At 41.7% G+C, this 14,605-nt stretch overlaps 1 protein-coding gene across 1 annotated transcript in view; it reads left to right on the forward strand.

The window, feature by feature from the left end:
• Positions 1–13,826, forward strand: part of IGBP1 (immunoglobulin binding protein 1) — a 28,434-nt gene extending 14,608 nt beyond the window's left edge. The window contains exon 6 of the mRNA XM_054574266.1: positions 13,377–13,826. Within this exon, the coding sequence (XP_054430241.1) occupies positions 13,377–13,522 (146 nt within the window). The 3' untranslated portion in view covers positions 13,523–13,826. The remainder of the gene's footprint in view (positions 1–13,376) is intronic.
• Positions 13,827–14,605: the final 779 nt, after the last annotated feature.

Below are 14,605 nucleotides of genomic sequence, written 5' to 3' on the forward strand. Positions count from 1 at the left end.
CTTGTCTCATGTATTATCTCATTTGATCTTAAGAATAACCTCATGGAGCAGACATTTTTAACCCCATATTAGAATAAGAAAATGGGGTCTGAGAACGGACCTATGCAAAGTCAACATAGCTAAACAGTGGCTAGCCTAGGATTTGAATGCAAGCCTTAATATTCCAAGTTCCCATTCTGTTTCAAATGTAGCACAGCGAATGGTCATTGGAAAGGGCTTGCTTTTCACCCATGGGCAGGCTGCACAGGCTGTGATGTGAGAGTAGCTAAAACGTGGATAGAAACTCGCGGTCTTATTGGCTGTGGAATGAGAAGACTGAGTTCAGGGTTACTGTAGCAACTGGAAAGTAAGAGGAGTATCTCAGAAAGAGGAGAACCAGAGGGAGAAGTCCTAATTCTCTATAAAAACCTGCCCACTTCTCGGACTCACTCTTAAGCTCCACAAGCAACAGGTGGATCCCAAGCATCCTAGGGAGGGTTCAAATAACTGAATGGAGAATGCAGCTGCAGCCCAGTGTAGAGGAAACAGAATTTGGAATTCTGGTCTTAGATAAACTAACTGCCTGCTAAAATGAAAAATCAGTACTCTTTAGTGGACTGAGGCAGAATTCAGAATCTGTAAAGCATACCATTTACAAAGTTTGGGATTCGATCATAAAAGTATTATACATATGAAAAAACCAAGAAGATGTGACTCAATAGGAAAAACGATCCATGGAGACCAACCCCAAGATGACGCAGATGTTGAAATTAGCAGACGAGGACTTAAAAGCAGCTTAGCTCTGTGCTCAAGGGCAGAGGGGAAAATAAGCTTGTAATGAGTGAGAAGATAAGATGTCTCGGCAGAGAAGTAGAAACTATGCACAAAAGATTCTGAAACTAAAAAATATATATATATATATATATATATATATATATATATATATATATATATATATATCATTGGATAGCTTAATAGATTAGCAATGACAGAAGAAAGTGTTGGGTAACTTGAAGATAGATCAGCACAAGTTAGCCAACCCAAAAACCAAAAAAGATTGGGAAAAACCTAGCCTCGGTGACTTGTGGAGTAATGTATAAAGGCCCACCACACATACAATTGGAATACCGGTAGGAGAGAGAGAAAGAGAAGGGGCCAGAAAAAATACTTGAAGAGATGATGGCTGAAATTTGCCTCCAATCCATGAGACACAAATATGCAGACTCAGAAATCGCAGCAAGCCCCGAGCATGTTAAATACAAAGCCCACACATGGGCACATCCTAGTCAAACTGCTATAAACCAAAGGAAAAGAGAAAATCTCGAAAGCAGTGAGAGATAAAGACACATCGCATAGAGCGGCATGACGATGGGATGGTTGACTGTCCATTAGAGACAGTGGGAGCCAGAGATAGTAGAGCAGCAGCTTTAAAGTGCTGGGGCAGCTGGAGGTAAAGCTTCCCAGAACTTTACATGCAGTGAAAATAGGCATAAAAATGAAGGCATAATTAAGACATTTGCAGATAAATGACAGCAAAAGGAATTCTTCACCCGGAAACTGGAGTTAGGAGAACTGTCAGTTCCTCAGGCTGAAGGGAACGATACCAGGTGGAGGCTTGGATATTCAAGAAAGAATGGGGGGGGACAGACATGTTGATTACGTGGGTAAATACAAACGATGCTCTCCCCGCCTTCCAGCTTTTAAAAACTGCATGTGGCTTCTTGAAGAAAAAATTATAATATTGTCCTGTGGGGCTTACAATGTATATAGACATAATATTGGGTTGGTCAAAAAGCCCATTTAATTTTTTCCGTAAAATAAAAGACACATTTTCATTTTCACCAATAACTTTATTGATTTGGATATTTTGACTATGTTGGTTATCTCTGACGTGGTAGAACATCGATTGTTCTCAATTACTGTCTCAATTTGATCGCTGTCAACTTCAACTGGTCTACCCTATCGTGGAGCATCGCCCAGCGAGAAATCTCCAGCACAAAACTTCGCAAACCACTTTTGACACGTTCAGTCAGTCACAGCACCTTCTCCATATACTGCACAAATCTCTTTTGTGTGTGTTTCAGTTGCGTTTTTACCTTTCTTGAAGTAATAAAGTATACTATACCGAAGATGTTGCGTATTTTCTTCATCTTCAATATTAAAATGGCTACACAAAATTTCACCAGTTTTGATAAGTTTTTTTTTTAAACGCACACTGATATGACAGCTGTCACAATATAGTCTAAAAGAATTGTTTTGAATGAAATTAAAGACAACTAAGTGCTCCTAGAACTATCTTACGGAAAAAAACAAATGAAATATTTGGCCAACCGAATGCATGTGACGGCCGTAGCAAAAAGGACGGGGCAAATGGAACTACTTCTTGTGAGGTCGTTCTGTTTGAAGTGGTGCAGATTACCTAATGTCATGTAACAAGTGACTCTATAGCTCAGCAACTTAAAATTATAAACATCTCTGTCACATGTAGCTTTTGAAGGTGAGGAATCCAGGAGCAGCTTACCTGGGTGGTTCATGATGACGATCCCTTGAGGTTGCTGCCCACTGGGGCCACAGACTTCTGACAGCTTGACTGTGGCTGGAGGATCTGCTTCCAGCCTCAGTCACTCATCCATGCGGCTGATGGCAGGAAGCCTCCCCATGCGAGTCTCTCCATAGGTTTGCTTGCAGCTTAAGAGCTTCCTTTCCTCAGTGAATGATCCAAGACAAAACAACCAATATGGAAGCTGCAGTAACTTTTATAACCTAACGTTGGAAGGTGCAAACCATGATTTCTGCCATATTCTATGGTCACCAATCCCAATACAGTGTGGGAAGGGACTGCACAAGAGCATGAATAATACGCAGAGACTGGGATTATTGGGGTACGTCTTTGAGGCTCCCTCCTGGTACAATATTGACACCAAGTAGACTGGGAGATTAGGGGTGATTATTGTAGGTTAGATAGGGATGATTATTGTAATCTTGGATGATTATCGTATTCCTTAGAGCAGCGATTTCCAACCGGTATTCTGCAAGAATTTTTATTTTTATTTATTTTTAAAAGATTTTTATTTATTTATTTTTAGAGAGAGGGAAAGGGAAGGAGAAAGAGAAACATCATTGTGTGGTTGCCTCTCTTGCACCCCGCACTGGGGACCTGGCCAGGCAACCCTGGCATGTGCCCTAGACCAGAATCGAACCAGCAACCGTTTGGTTTGCCAGCTGGTGCTCAATCCACTGAGCCATACCAGCTAGGGCTCTGAAAGAATTTTTAAAACATGCAGTACCTGACTACTTCATCAGGGGCACTGACCTCTTTTCCCTTAGATTGTCAAATGAAAAAAAAATGACAGCAGCCAACACAACAATAGCTGTCCAGTGTGAATCAAAATTATACCTATTTATTTTTGTCAGATTGGCCAAAAATATATTTTTGGTGTGCCACAGAATTTTAGCAATTTGTTTATGTGTGCCATGAGATGAAAAAGGTTGAAAATCACTGCCTTAGAGCAACCATGAAAAAAATGATGCATCAAGAGAAGGTAAAGGCAGGCCGTAGACTGGCAGAAAATATTTGCAAAAGACACATCTGTTAAAAGACTGTTACCCTAATTGTACAAAGAATTCTTAAAACTCCACAGTAAGGAAATGAAGGCCGCAATTTAAAAATGGGCAAAATCCCTGAACAGGCAGCTCTCCAAAGAAGATATACAGGGATAAATAAGCCTATGAAAAGATGCTCAGCATCATGTGTCATTAGGGAGCTGCAAATTAAAATCTCAGCGACACCACTGCACTCCTATAAAGAGGGCCAGCATCCAAAACACTGACAACACCAGATACTGGCAAGGATATGGAGCAACAGAAACTCTCACTCACTGCTGGTGGAATGCAAAATGGTACAGCCACTTGGGAAGACAGGTTCTTTTTTTCAAAGATTTTATTTATTTAGGAAAGGAGGGAGGAGAGGGAGAGAAACATCAATGTGTGGTTGCCTCTTGTGCACCCCCTACTGGGGACCTGACCCACAACTCAGGCAGGGGCCCTGACTGGGAATTGAACTGGTGACCCTTTGGTTTGCAGGCTGGTGCTCAACCTACTGAGCCACACCAGCCAGGGCTGGGAAGGCAGTTTCTCAGCTTCTTACAAAATTAACCATACTCATACCATGCAATCCAGCAATTGTGCTCCTTGGTATTCACCCAGATGAGTTGTAAACAGGTCCATGCAAAAACCTGCACACAAAGCGTTGTGGCAGCTTTAATCCTTAATGCCAAAAGGTGGAGGCAATCAAGACGTCCTCAGTGGGTAAATGGATAAATAAGCTGTGGTACCTCCAGACAATGGAGGAGCATTCTTTGCTAAAAAGAAATGAGCTATGAAGCCATGAAAGGACAAATGGAGGAAACTTAAATGCATATTGTCATGTGAAAGAAGCCCATCTGAAAAGGCTACATATAGTGCTATATGCATAGGGGACCCCCAAAATCCTGGAATTTATTTACAAAAAATGTGTATTTATTTTTACATGGTTAAACTTCAGTCGCCTTCATAGTACTCTCCATTTGCTGCAATATACCTATCAAGATGTCTTTGCTGCTGCTCAACAGCTTCTGAACTCGTCAATTTTGATGCCTTGTAGTGCTTCTGCTGTTTTTTTGTTTCACCTCTTACACATCTGCAAAACGTTTCCCTTTGAGGACTTTTTTCATCTGGGGAAACAAAAAGAAGTCAGGTGACTAGAGGGTGGGGCATAGGGGTCATAACATTTTTGGTCAAAAACTGCCAAACACTCTGTGGTGTGGGCAGGTGCACTCGTAAGTCACCCACAATGAAATGGGCAAACACTGAAAGAATCTTCCAAAACATTTCAGTGAATCTGAATGCAGCCTCTCACAACAACGCCAGCTGGTACACTGATACAGATGGGTTCCTAAAACACTCGCATAGAGGGGCTTGCCTTCCAGAAGATGATTCCGGGTTTTTTTGGGTCCCCTCTCGTATGATTCCAACTATATGACATTCTAGAAAAGGCAAAAGTGGAGACAGTAAAGGATCAGTGGTTGCCAGGGGTTAGGGGAGAAGAGGGGGTGAAGATGGGGCACAAGGAGGATGTGTAGGGCAGTGAAACTATTCTGTAGGTGCTGCAATGGTGGGTACACGTCATTATACATTTGGCCAAACCCGTAGAACGTACAACGCCAAGAGTGAGCCCTACTGCATCCTAGGGAGTTTGGATGATAATGATAAGTGTAGGTTTATCTCTTGTGACAAATGTGTCCCTCTGGTCAGGATGTCGATGGTGGGAAAGACAGTTGCTGTGTGGAAGGAGGGCTATATGGGAACACCGTGTACTTTCCATTCAGTTTTGCCATGAGCATAAACCTGTTCTAAAAAAGTAAAGTCTATTTTTTAAAAAATAATTCAGAACAAAGCTATACATTTAGAGAAATTAAAAGGGAGAAGGCAAGAAAGAATAAACAGAGGAACAAAAAATACAGATGAACAGAAACCCAATAGTGGAATGGTGGATCCCCATCTACCCATATCAGTAATTATCTTAAATGTAAATGCAATAAACTTTCCAATTAGGAATCAGATTATCAGACATATTAGAAATTGATGCCCTGGCCCAGGAGCTCGGTTGCATAGAGCGTTGTCCCGATAATGCCAAGGTCGCAGGTTCGATCCCTGGTCAGGGCACATATAAGACAACCAATGCATGCATAAATAAGTGGAACAACAAATCAATGTTTCTTTGTGTGTGTCTCTAAAAATCAATAAAAGGTGTTTTCTAAAAGAAACTGATTATCAGACTCAACCGCATGCTGTTTATAAGAGATGCATTTTAAGTGTAAGAGCACAACTGGTGGACAGTAAAAAGATTGAAAAAGATACACTGTGCTAACAGTGAGCATTGGAAAGCTGTAGTAGCTACAGAAATATCAGATAAAGTAGCCTTCACAACAAAAGGTGTTACTGGATATGAAAGAGCGACTTTTCATACTGATAAAAGGGGGAGTTGATCAGGAAGACATAGCAGTCATAAACATGTTTGTGCCTAATAACAAGCTTCAAATTACGAAGCAAAACTCGACAGCTTTAAAGGAAGTAATAGACAAATCTACAATCATAGTTGGAGATTTTAACACTTCCCTTTCAGTATCTGTTAGAATTACTAGGCAGAAAATCAGTAAGGACACACTATCTGGACAACATTAGCAGTCACCTTAACCTATTGGACATTTATAGAACAATATGTACACCGACTGTAAAACACACCTTTTTTTTCAAATGTGCATGGTATGTTCACCAAGACAGACCATATTCTGGGGCCATCAATGAGTCTCAGTAAATTTTCAAAGATTGAAATCACACTGAAAATGTTCTCTGGCCACAATGGAATTCAGTTTGTGGTCAATAACAGCATACCCCGGAAACCTGCAAATAGTTTTAAATTAAACAACACACTTCAGAACAACCCCTTGGTCAAAAAAGAAATCACAAGGAAAATTAGAACATATTTTTAACTGAAGACAATGAATATACAACATCAAAATCTGCAGATATAACTAAAACAGTATTGTATAACTTTTCATACTTATATTAAATATAAGATAAAATCAGTGACCTAAGGTCCTACCTTAAGAAGTTGAGGAGATGAGAACAGAATAAGCCCAAAGTACATAGAAGAAAGGAAACAATAAAAATGGAGACTCCAGTGATAGTGATGTATAAAAGGTGAACATATGTATAACTCCATGACCTGGCAGTTTCACTTCTAGGTATATATACCCAAGAGTATGTATGAGACTCTACATCCACAAAGGCTTGCACAGTAATGTTCATAGCAGCTTTTGTAATAATTATTTGTAATACCTAAACTGGACACTACTCAAATACACATACATAATAGAATGGATAAGTAAATTTTGGTGTATTCACATACCTTAGCAAAAAGGTTGAACTAATGATAGTTCTTCAGCTATAAGTGACACATAAAGCTGAATTTTTTAAGCATAATTGTGAGTGAAAAAAGCCCGATACACAAGAGTATGTACTGTATGATTCTATTCATCTGAAGTTCAAACAGGTGAACCGTGTATTTGCTGGTTAAAAGCCCACATGGAGTTCATCCTTAGTGGTGGCTCATGAATGGAATTGGACCAAAAGGGGATTTCTGAGGAGTTAGTAAAGTTTTATGTCTTGATCTGGGTGCTGATTACACAGATGTGTTCAGATGTGACAATCCGTTGGACTGTTACTATCTCTGTATGTTAATTCCACATGTACATCAAACTGTAATAAAAACACAGAAGACAACTCATAGACAATATTCACAATAAAACTAGGTGACAGTGGCCACAAGATCAGCAAGTGCTTGGCACCTGTGTGGAAGAGAGCAAAAGGAGTTGACAGGCCATGTGAAAGGCAGGAGAATTCCAAATAGCAAATAGGTATTCACTAGAAAGCATAGTGGTCCAATTTTCAGACTAATGGGAAACAAGAGGGGTTTTGCCCACCAATAAACACTGGGGGAGTACAAGGGACTCGTGATCGGAAGATCTGAATGGGAAGCAATAGTCCAGTCCTTAATGAACTTGTGAAAATGACCCACCAGCTCTCCCTTCCAGGACAGGGTCCCACCCTGAGGAGAAGTTGCTGAGAACAGAATTGAAATTGAGCAGGACAGGCACAATGAAGAAAAGGAGGGAAGAGAAGGTCTGGAGACAAGTGGAAGAAGGGACCAGAACTGAGAACTCTAATCAAGCAAGTCCTATTTCTTTAACGTACATGAAAACAACAGAAAGGGAGACTTTGTGAAGTTAGAAAAGCCACCCCGAGCCATACTCCTCTCTAAAAGTTCAGGAGAACTTACTACACATCAGAATGAACAACAGATCCTGGTGATGGTTGCACAGCTTGGAATATACAAAAGCTTGCTGAGCTGTACGCACTTTAATTGGGTGGGTTTTATTTTATGGTATGTGGAATATAATAAAGCTGTTAAAAAGTAGACAAGATTATCAAGGTCAAAGTCTGCACCGAATTACTGGAGGGGGAAAAGGAATCAAAAGCATTACAAAAAATGACATCTAAAATATACTGTTTAAAAACAATTTGGAAGACAGTAAGAAAATTATGTGAGACATGGAAGAACAGTATAAAGCAGGGTTAGAAAAACTCAGAAAAGTGCTGACATGTTGGGGAAAATAAGAAACAATCATTTCAGGAGGGAAGGCTAAGCCAGAGGAAAACAATAGAGAAATAGTCTTATTAAAATAAAAAGGAAAAGGTAAGAAGAAAATTTTACCCTTCACGACAGCATGGATTTATGCTAAATGAAATAAGCCAGTCAGAGAAACACAAATACCAGATGATCTCTCACTCATATGTGGAATCTAAGGAACAAACTGAACTATCAAGCAAAATAGAGACAGACTCATAGATAGAGAGCAGGCTGACAGCTCTGGTGGGGGGAGGGGAGGTTAGGGGATAGAGGGATCCAGGAAAAAGGACTCATGGACATGGACAACAGTGTGGTGATTGTAGGGGGTGGGTAGAGGTGGAAGGGGGTATAAGGAAGATAAATGTTATTAGAGAAAAATACAATAAAAAGATAACATATAGGAACTACTATCTAAAAATAAATAAGTAAAAATAACATTTCAGAAAAAGTGACAAACACTAAAGGAAGCAAGGAAGACTTGGCATATGGATAATAGGATTACCTGAAGAAGAAAACCAAAGCAAGGGAAAAGAAGAAAGGCTAAAACTAATTTTAAGAAAAGTTTCCATAATCTAAAGAAACCAACCAACCAACTAACCAAGATTTGATTTGAAAAATCGTATCATGTGTGCCTGAGAATTCTGACCCCAGAGAACAACAAATGCTAATAAAAGTACTAAACTTGAAAGAAAAGGAAAAAATGCTGTGGACATTTCAGCAAAAAGAGCAGGTGGTTTATAAAAGAAATTAGATCACCCTCAAACTTTTTGACACCAACAGTTTATGCCAGAAGAAAATACAGTAACAGATATTATAAGATTCTCAGGGGGAGCCCTGGCTAGAGTGGCTCAGTGGACTGAGTGCCGGCCTGCAAACCAAAGGGTCACTTGTTCGATTCCCAGTCAGGGCACATGCCTGGGTGGCAGGCCAGGTGCCCAATGTGGGGGGCATGTGAGAGGCAACCACACATGGGTGTTTCTCTCCTTCCCTTCCCCTGTCTCTAAAAAATACATCATAATCAAAGTTTCTCAAGGGGAAAAATGTGAGCTGAGGACATATATGTGGTAAAATACCTTAAGTATAATACAAAGGTTACAGACGTTTATCAACATGCAGGAACTTGAGGACTATTGTTCCCATGATCCCTTCCTGAGGAATTTGCTAGAGAATGAGCTTCAAACAACCAAAATAATGAGAGACATTAACATAAGGACTGGTGGCAAGCATTGAATATATACTTACTGGTAGAACTAAGACTAAATGAGGGCTAATGGGGAGAGAGGAGAGTATGTAATGCCTGGATGCTCAATGCTCAGATAATGTAGATTTTTAAAAACGATTTTATTTATTTATTTTTAGAGAGAGGGGAAGAGTGGGAGAGAGGGAGAGAAACATCCACGTGAGAGCAAAACACTGATCAGACTGGGCAACCAAATGCACATCCCATTCATGTGCCCTGACCGGGATTGGAACTGGTGACCTTTGGTTTTGCAGGATGATGCCCAACCAACTGAGCCACATGGGTCAGAGCCATGTAGATTTTCTTTTTAATGGAGAAATGGGGAAAGCATGTGCAAAAACATGAACTGTTCTCAGATATTAGATTGGTGACAGGCATTAGTGTTATTCCAAGACTGCATAATATGAGATAATACAAATGAGGAAGTATGAGAGACTCTAATTTTTAATCATCCTCTGTCTTTGACAGCTAAGATGTTTTTAAAAAAGATTTTATTTATTTATTTTTAGAGAGAGGGGAAAGGAAGGAGAAAGAGAGGGAGCAAAACATCAATGTGTGAGAGATACAGTGATAGGTTACCTCCAGTTAGGGGGTGTCCCTAACTGGAGACCTGGCCCACAACCCAGGCATGTGCCCTGCCTGGGAATCGAACCAGGGACCTGTTAGTTCGCAGGCCAGTGCCCAATCTACTGAGCCACACCAGCCAGGGCAGCAAATAAGACTTTTTTTAATGTGGAAGAATACAGATGTAATTCAGAAGACTTTAAGTTAGAGATGAAAATAGGAAATCATGAGAATTTTCATTTAAAAGTCAACACCTCCACACCCCCCTTTTGCTTTATCCACTGAAAAGGCTTAGAGATAATGACCATCCTAGAAGCGATGAGCATACCTAGTAACTCAGGTTGTGGTTTTGAAATACCATTCCCAATAAAAAGAAACCAGGATGGCTAATTCCAAGTCTGGAGCAGGAAATATACAAGATAAGCTTAGAACACCTTGTTTTAAAAGATAGGGAAGAAGCTTTCAAAGACTACTAGGGTTATATCAAACGGACTCAGGAGCCAATTTGAAGATGTCTCGGCAGTTTGGCTTCAAGAAGGGTAATTGCTAGTGGCCACGAGCACAGCCAGCACCCAGATCTTGGTTTCTGATACCATTCCCCAGAGAAACCAGGGCTCCTTAGAGAAAGGGCTGGTTCTAGCGCTGGAGCATGGGGTATGCAGGATGAGTCTTGGTTTCTTTCTCTTTTTAAAAAGATTTTATGTATTTATTTTTAGAGAGGGGAAGGGAGGGAGGAAGAGGGAGAGAAGCATCAATGTGAGAGAGAAACATCAATCTGTTGCCTCTCTGGTCCTGGGAGACTGAACCTGCAACTGGGAATGTGTCCCGACTGGGAATCAAACCAGCGACCTTTCGCTTTGCGGGACAACACCCAGCCAACTGAACCACACCGGTTAGGGTGCGAATGCTGTCTTTAGCAGCCAAGGCAACGTCTTTACCATTCCTCTTTTGCTATGAATCTTGTCCCTGCCCACAGCCTTCCAGGCCTCACTCCTTCAATTACTGCCTCCCCACCCCGTCATTAGCAGTTACAAAACGCACACTTGAGGAAACTACTGGGCAGATGCCCCCAGTTTCGTCGAGACATAACATGTAAGGAAAGGAAGGGATGGAAGAGGAACCTGTACATTTAAAAGATATCAAAATATTTAACATGGGCAAGACTAACCTCAAAAATATTATGGTAGGTGAAAGAAGTCAGACACAAAAGAGTACATATTGCTTGACTCTGTTTCTTTGAGAAATGTCCGGAATAGGCAAAACTATAGAGAAAGAAGGCAGATTAGTGGTTGTCAGGGGCTGGGGGGAGGGCGGGATGGGGAACTAACTATAAACGGGCATGAGGGATCTTTCTGGGGTGATAGAAAATTTTTTAAGATTTTTAAATTATTTTTATTTTTAGAGAGAGGGGAAGGGAGGGAGAAAGAGATGGAGAGAAAGAAAGATCAATGTGTGGTTGCCTCTTGTGCACCCCTCACGGGGGACCTGGTCCACAACCCAGGCATGTGCCCTGACCAGGAATCGAACTGGCAACCCTTTGGTTCGCAGGCTGGTGTTCAGTCCACTGAGCCACACCAGCCAGGGCAAAATTCAAAAAAATTGGACTGTGGTGATGGAGCCACAACTCCGTACTAAACATCATTGAGTAAAACATGAATATACAAATAGACAAGTCTGGCATCTTGGGATGCACACGTGGGTCACAAAGCTGGAATAAAGTCCAGGAAGTTTTTACTATAAAACGTGGTGCAGTGGTTTTCTTTGGGGCAGAGGGGAGTTGTAATTTGGAAGATGTTCATGGAGAAGCTTTCAGGGTGGGTACAGAAGATCTATTTTTTGACCCAGGTGGAAGCTATAAAGGTATAGCATCCTTGTAAAAAAAAAAAAATATATATATATATATAAAATGTATATATGAAATGTGTGTGTGCAGTTCTTTACAATCAAAGCTTTAAAACACACACACGCGCGCGCGCAACTCCTAAGCTGTTCGAAGAGATCAGATCCCCACACATTTCATTCTTTATTATAATATTGAGACTGTTTCTCAGGAGCAAACTCAGAGTCACCAGGAAATGCTCCTTCACCTCACAAGAGGAAAAAAATAATGCAAAAGAGAGACGTAGCACTTGGTTCAATTTGTTTTGGGTGTATACCACATGACAAGTACCATTTGGACCTCAGACCCTGTTCCAAGCGTGTGCAAAATAACACAGCTATTCTTTTCTGGTAGGTTCAACTGCCCAGTGATTTCTAATTTTACACACAAACAAAATTATGTAACTGTAGGCCTGGTTGGGTAGCACAGTTGGTTATAGCATTGTCCTGATATGCCAAGGTTGTAGGTTCAACTCCCCAGTCAGGGAAAATACAAGAAACAATCAACGAATGCCTAAATAACTGGAATAATAAATCCATGTTTCTCTCCCCCCACTCAAAAAGTATATATACATATATATACAAAATTCTATAACTGTAATGGGAAATGGGTGGAGGAGAGGAAGTTACCTGCAGTCCCTGCTCCTTAGCATATCACAAGTTATAAAATCATAAATATTTTTGGCCCTGACTGGTGTGGCTCAGTTGGCTGGGTGTCATCCACAAAGCAGAAGGCCCACTGGTTCCATTCCCGGTCAGAGCATGTGCCTGGGTCCCCATTTGTGGTGTGTGCGAGAGGCAACCAATCGATGTTTCTCTCTCACATCGACATTTCTCTCTCGCTTTCTCCCTCCTTTCCCCTCTCTCTAAAAATAAATAAATAGCCCTGGCTAGTGTGGCTCAGTGGATTGAGCACTGGTCTGCAAACCAAAGGGTTGCCGGTTCAATTCCCAGTCAGGGCACATACCTGGGTTGTGGGCCAAGAAGCAACCCATTAATGTTTCTCTCACACACTGGTGTTTCTCTACTTCTCTTTCTTTCTCCCTTCCACTCTCTCTAGAAATAAATAAATAAAATCTTAGAAAAATAAATAAGTCTTTGAAAAAATCATAAATGTTTTTACTTCTAATGTTTTTGGTTTGCTGGGGTTTTGTTGGTTGGTTACTTTTTTGGAGGGGAGGTTTTCTTTTTGGAGGGTGGTGGGGTGGAGGTTAGCCATTTTAGTAATAATTCTTTCCCAAATAGAATTCATTCTGAGGGGCAACTTCTACGTTTCAGCCTTCTTGTTAAAACCACTGAGAGCATCCTTTCTTACTATTATTTGGCATGTCCTCCGTGAGGTATAAAAGTACTCGCCCCACTTCTGCCAGCCCCCGGTTGGGCGCTAGCTCCATTCCTCGTTCTCCTTTTATGTCATTGCGTGCAGAGTGGAGCTGTGTTTCCTCAGTTTCTCATGCGCGCTTTCTCATTTTTCTACTTCGGCAGAGGTCAGAAGAGCGGCTCAGCAACAAGAAGAGCAAGAACAAAAGGAGGAAGAGGATGATGAGGAAGCACTCCACCGAGCTCGGGAGTGGGATGACTGGAAGGACACCCATCCAAGGGGCTATGGCAACCGACAGAACATGGGTTAGTCTTCCCACAAGAAGACAGGACGACAGGGGACACACCACTTCCCCTCGAAGAAAAGCTGTGCTGTCTTCCCCTACCTGGGTTCCAGCTTCAGCTCTCTACCAAGAAGGCAAAGACGCTTAATCTTGCTTTGCATTCAAATAAAGTGTCAAGCAATTAAGTGTGTATTTGTAGCCTAGATGGTGAACCAGTGATTCTTGTTTTGGCATTATCTCAATCATGTATTTCAATTTTAAGTGGAAAGAAAAGAGTACTGAGAAGTGGGCTCTGTACAGTCAATGGCTATATGAATTCTTAAAAAATAAAGTCCTTTGTATTACAGGGGCCTGTGCAGAAATGTGGGTATCAGCTGTTTTCGTGTGTGTGTGTGTGTGTGTGTGTGTGTGTTTTAAAGGGGGAAGGGGGTCAGCTGTGGGTCCCTGGGCTTATGGTGAGCTCCTGATTGTCTCCCTTTCATGTGGACAGTGAATTTCCCAGCCTCAGCACTGCGCAGACGAGCTGGGGCTTCCGCTCTTCCTACCCCAGCACTGTGCAGTGACCCAACACTGCTCTACAAGGGATGGGCCCCAAAAGCTAGGACTTGCCCTGCCATGCAGCGCTATTTTCAGGACTAACAGCTGTAAATGAATGGATCATAACAATCCCGTCTACCTGCTCTTCCCTGCCTTGGCCAGGAGAGATGAGAGAAACCGATCACGCGCTATGAGAGCCATCCTTGTGTATGCATCTCAGGCCAAGACCTTTACTCTCACGGAAGGATTTGCCATCACTCTAACCAAGGGAGGAGAGGAGAGCAGCTATGACCGAAGCATAGCTCTTAAAGGGGCCTCCGTACACCCTTAGGGCCCTCCTTGCACAGTCTGAAGTAGTCACTGTGTTATGGCGGTCATTTTGCTGGTTAGGAAGGTGCTGACGACCAGGTGTGGAGGATGCGGGAGGCACAGGTGACACTGAAAGCCACCTACTTCCTGCAGCAGAGACGAGGAATGTCCTCAGCTCTTGGGTTGATGCCTTGAAAAAGCAGCCGCGTGTTGAAACAAAGATCTGTATTAAAAACATACTTTTGCTCTATGTGCCTTTGGTAC

This window comes from Pteronotus mesoamericanus, unplaced genomic scaffold (assembly GCF_021234165.1).
Source record: "Pteronotus mesoamericanus isolate MK-2021 breed Mesoamerican mustached bat unplaced genomic scaffold, CSHL_Meso_final contig_256, whole genome shotgun sequence".
Lineage (NCBI taxonomy): Eukaryota > Metazoa > Chordata > Mammalia > Chiroptera > Mormoopidae > Pteronotus > Pteronotus mesoamericanus.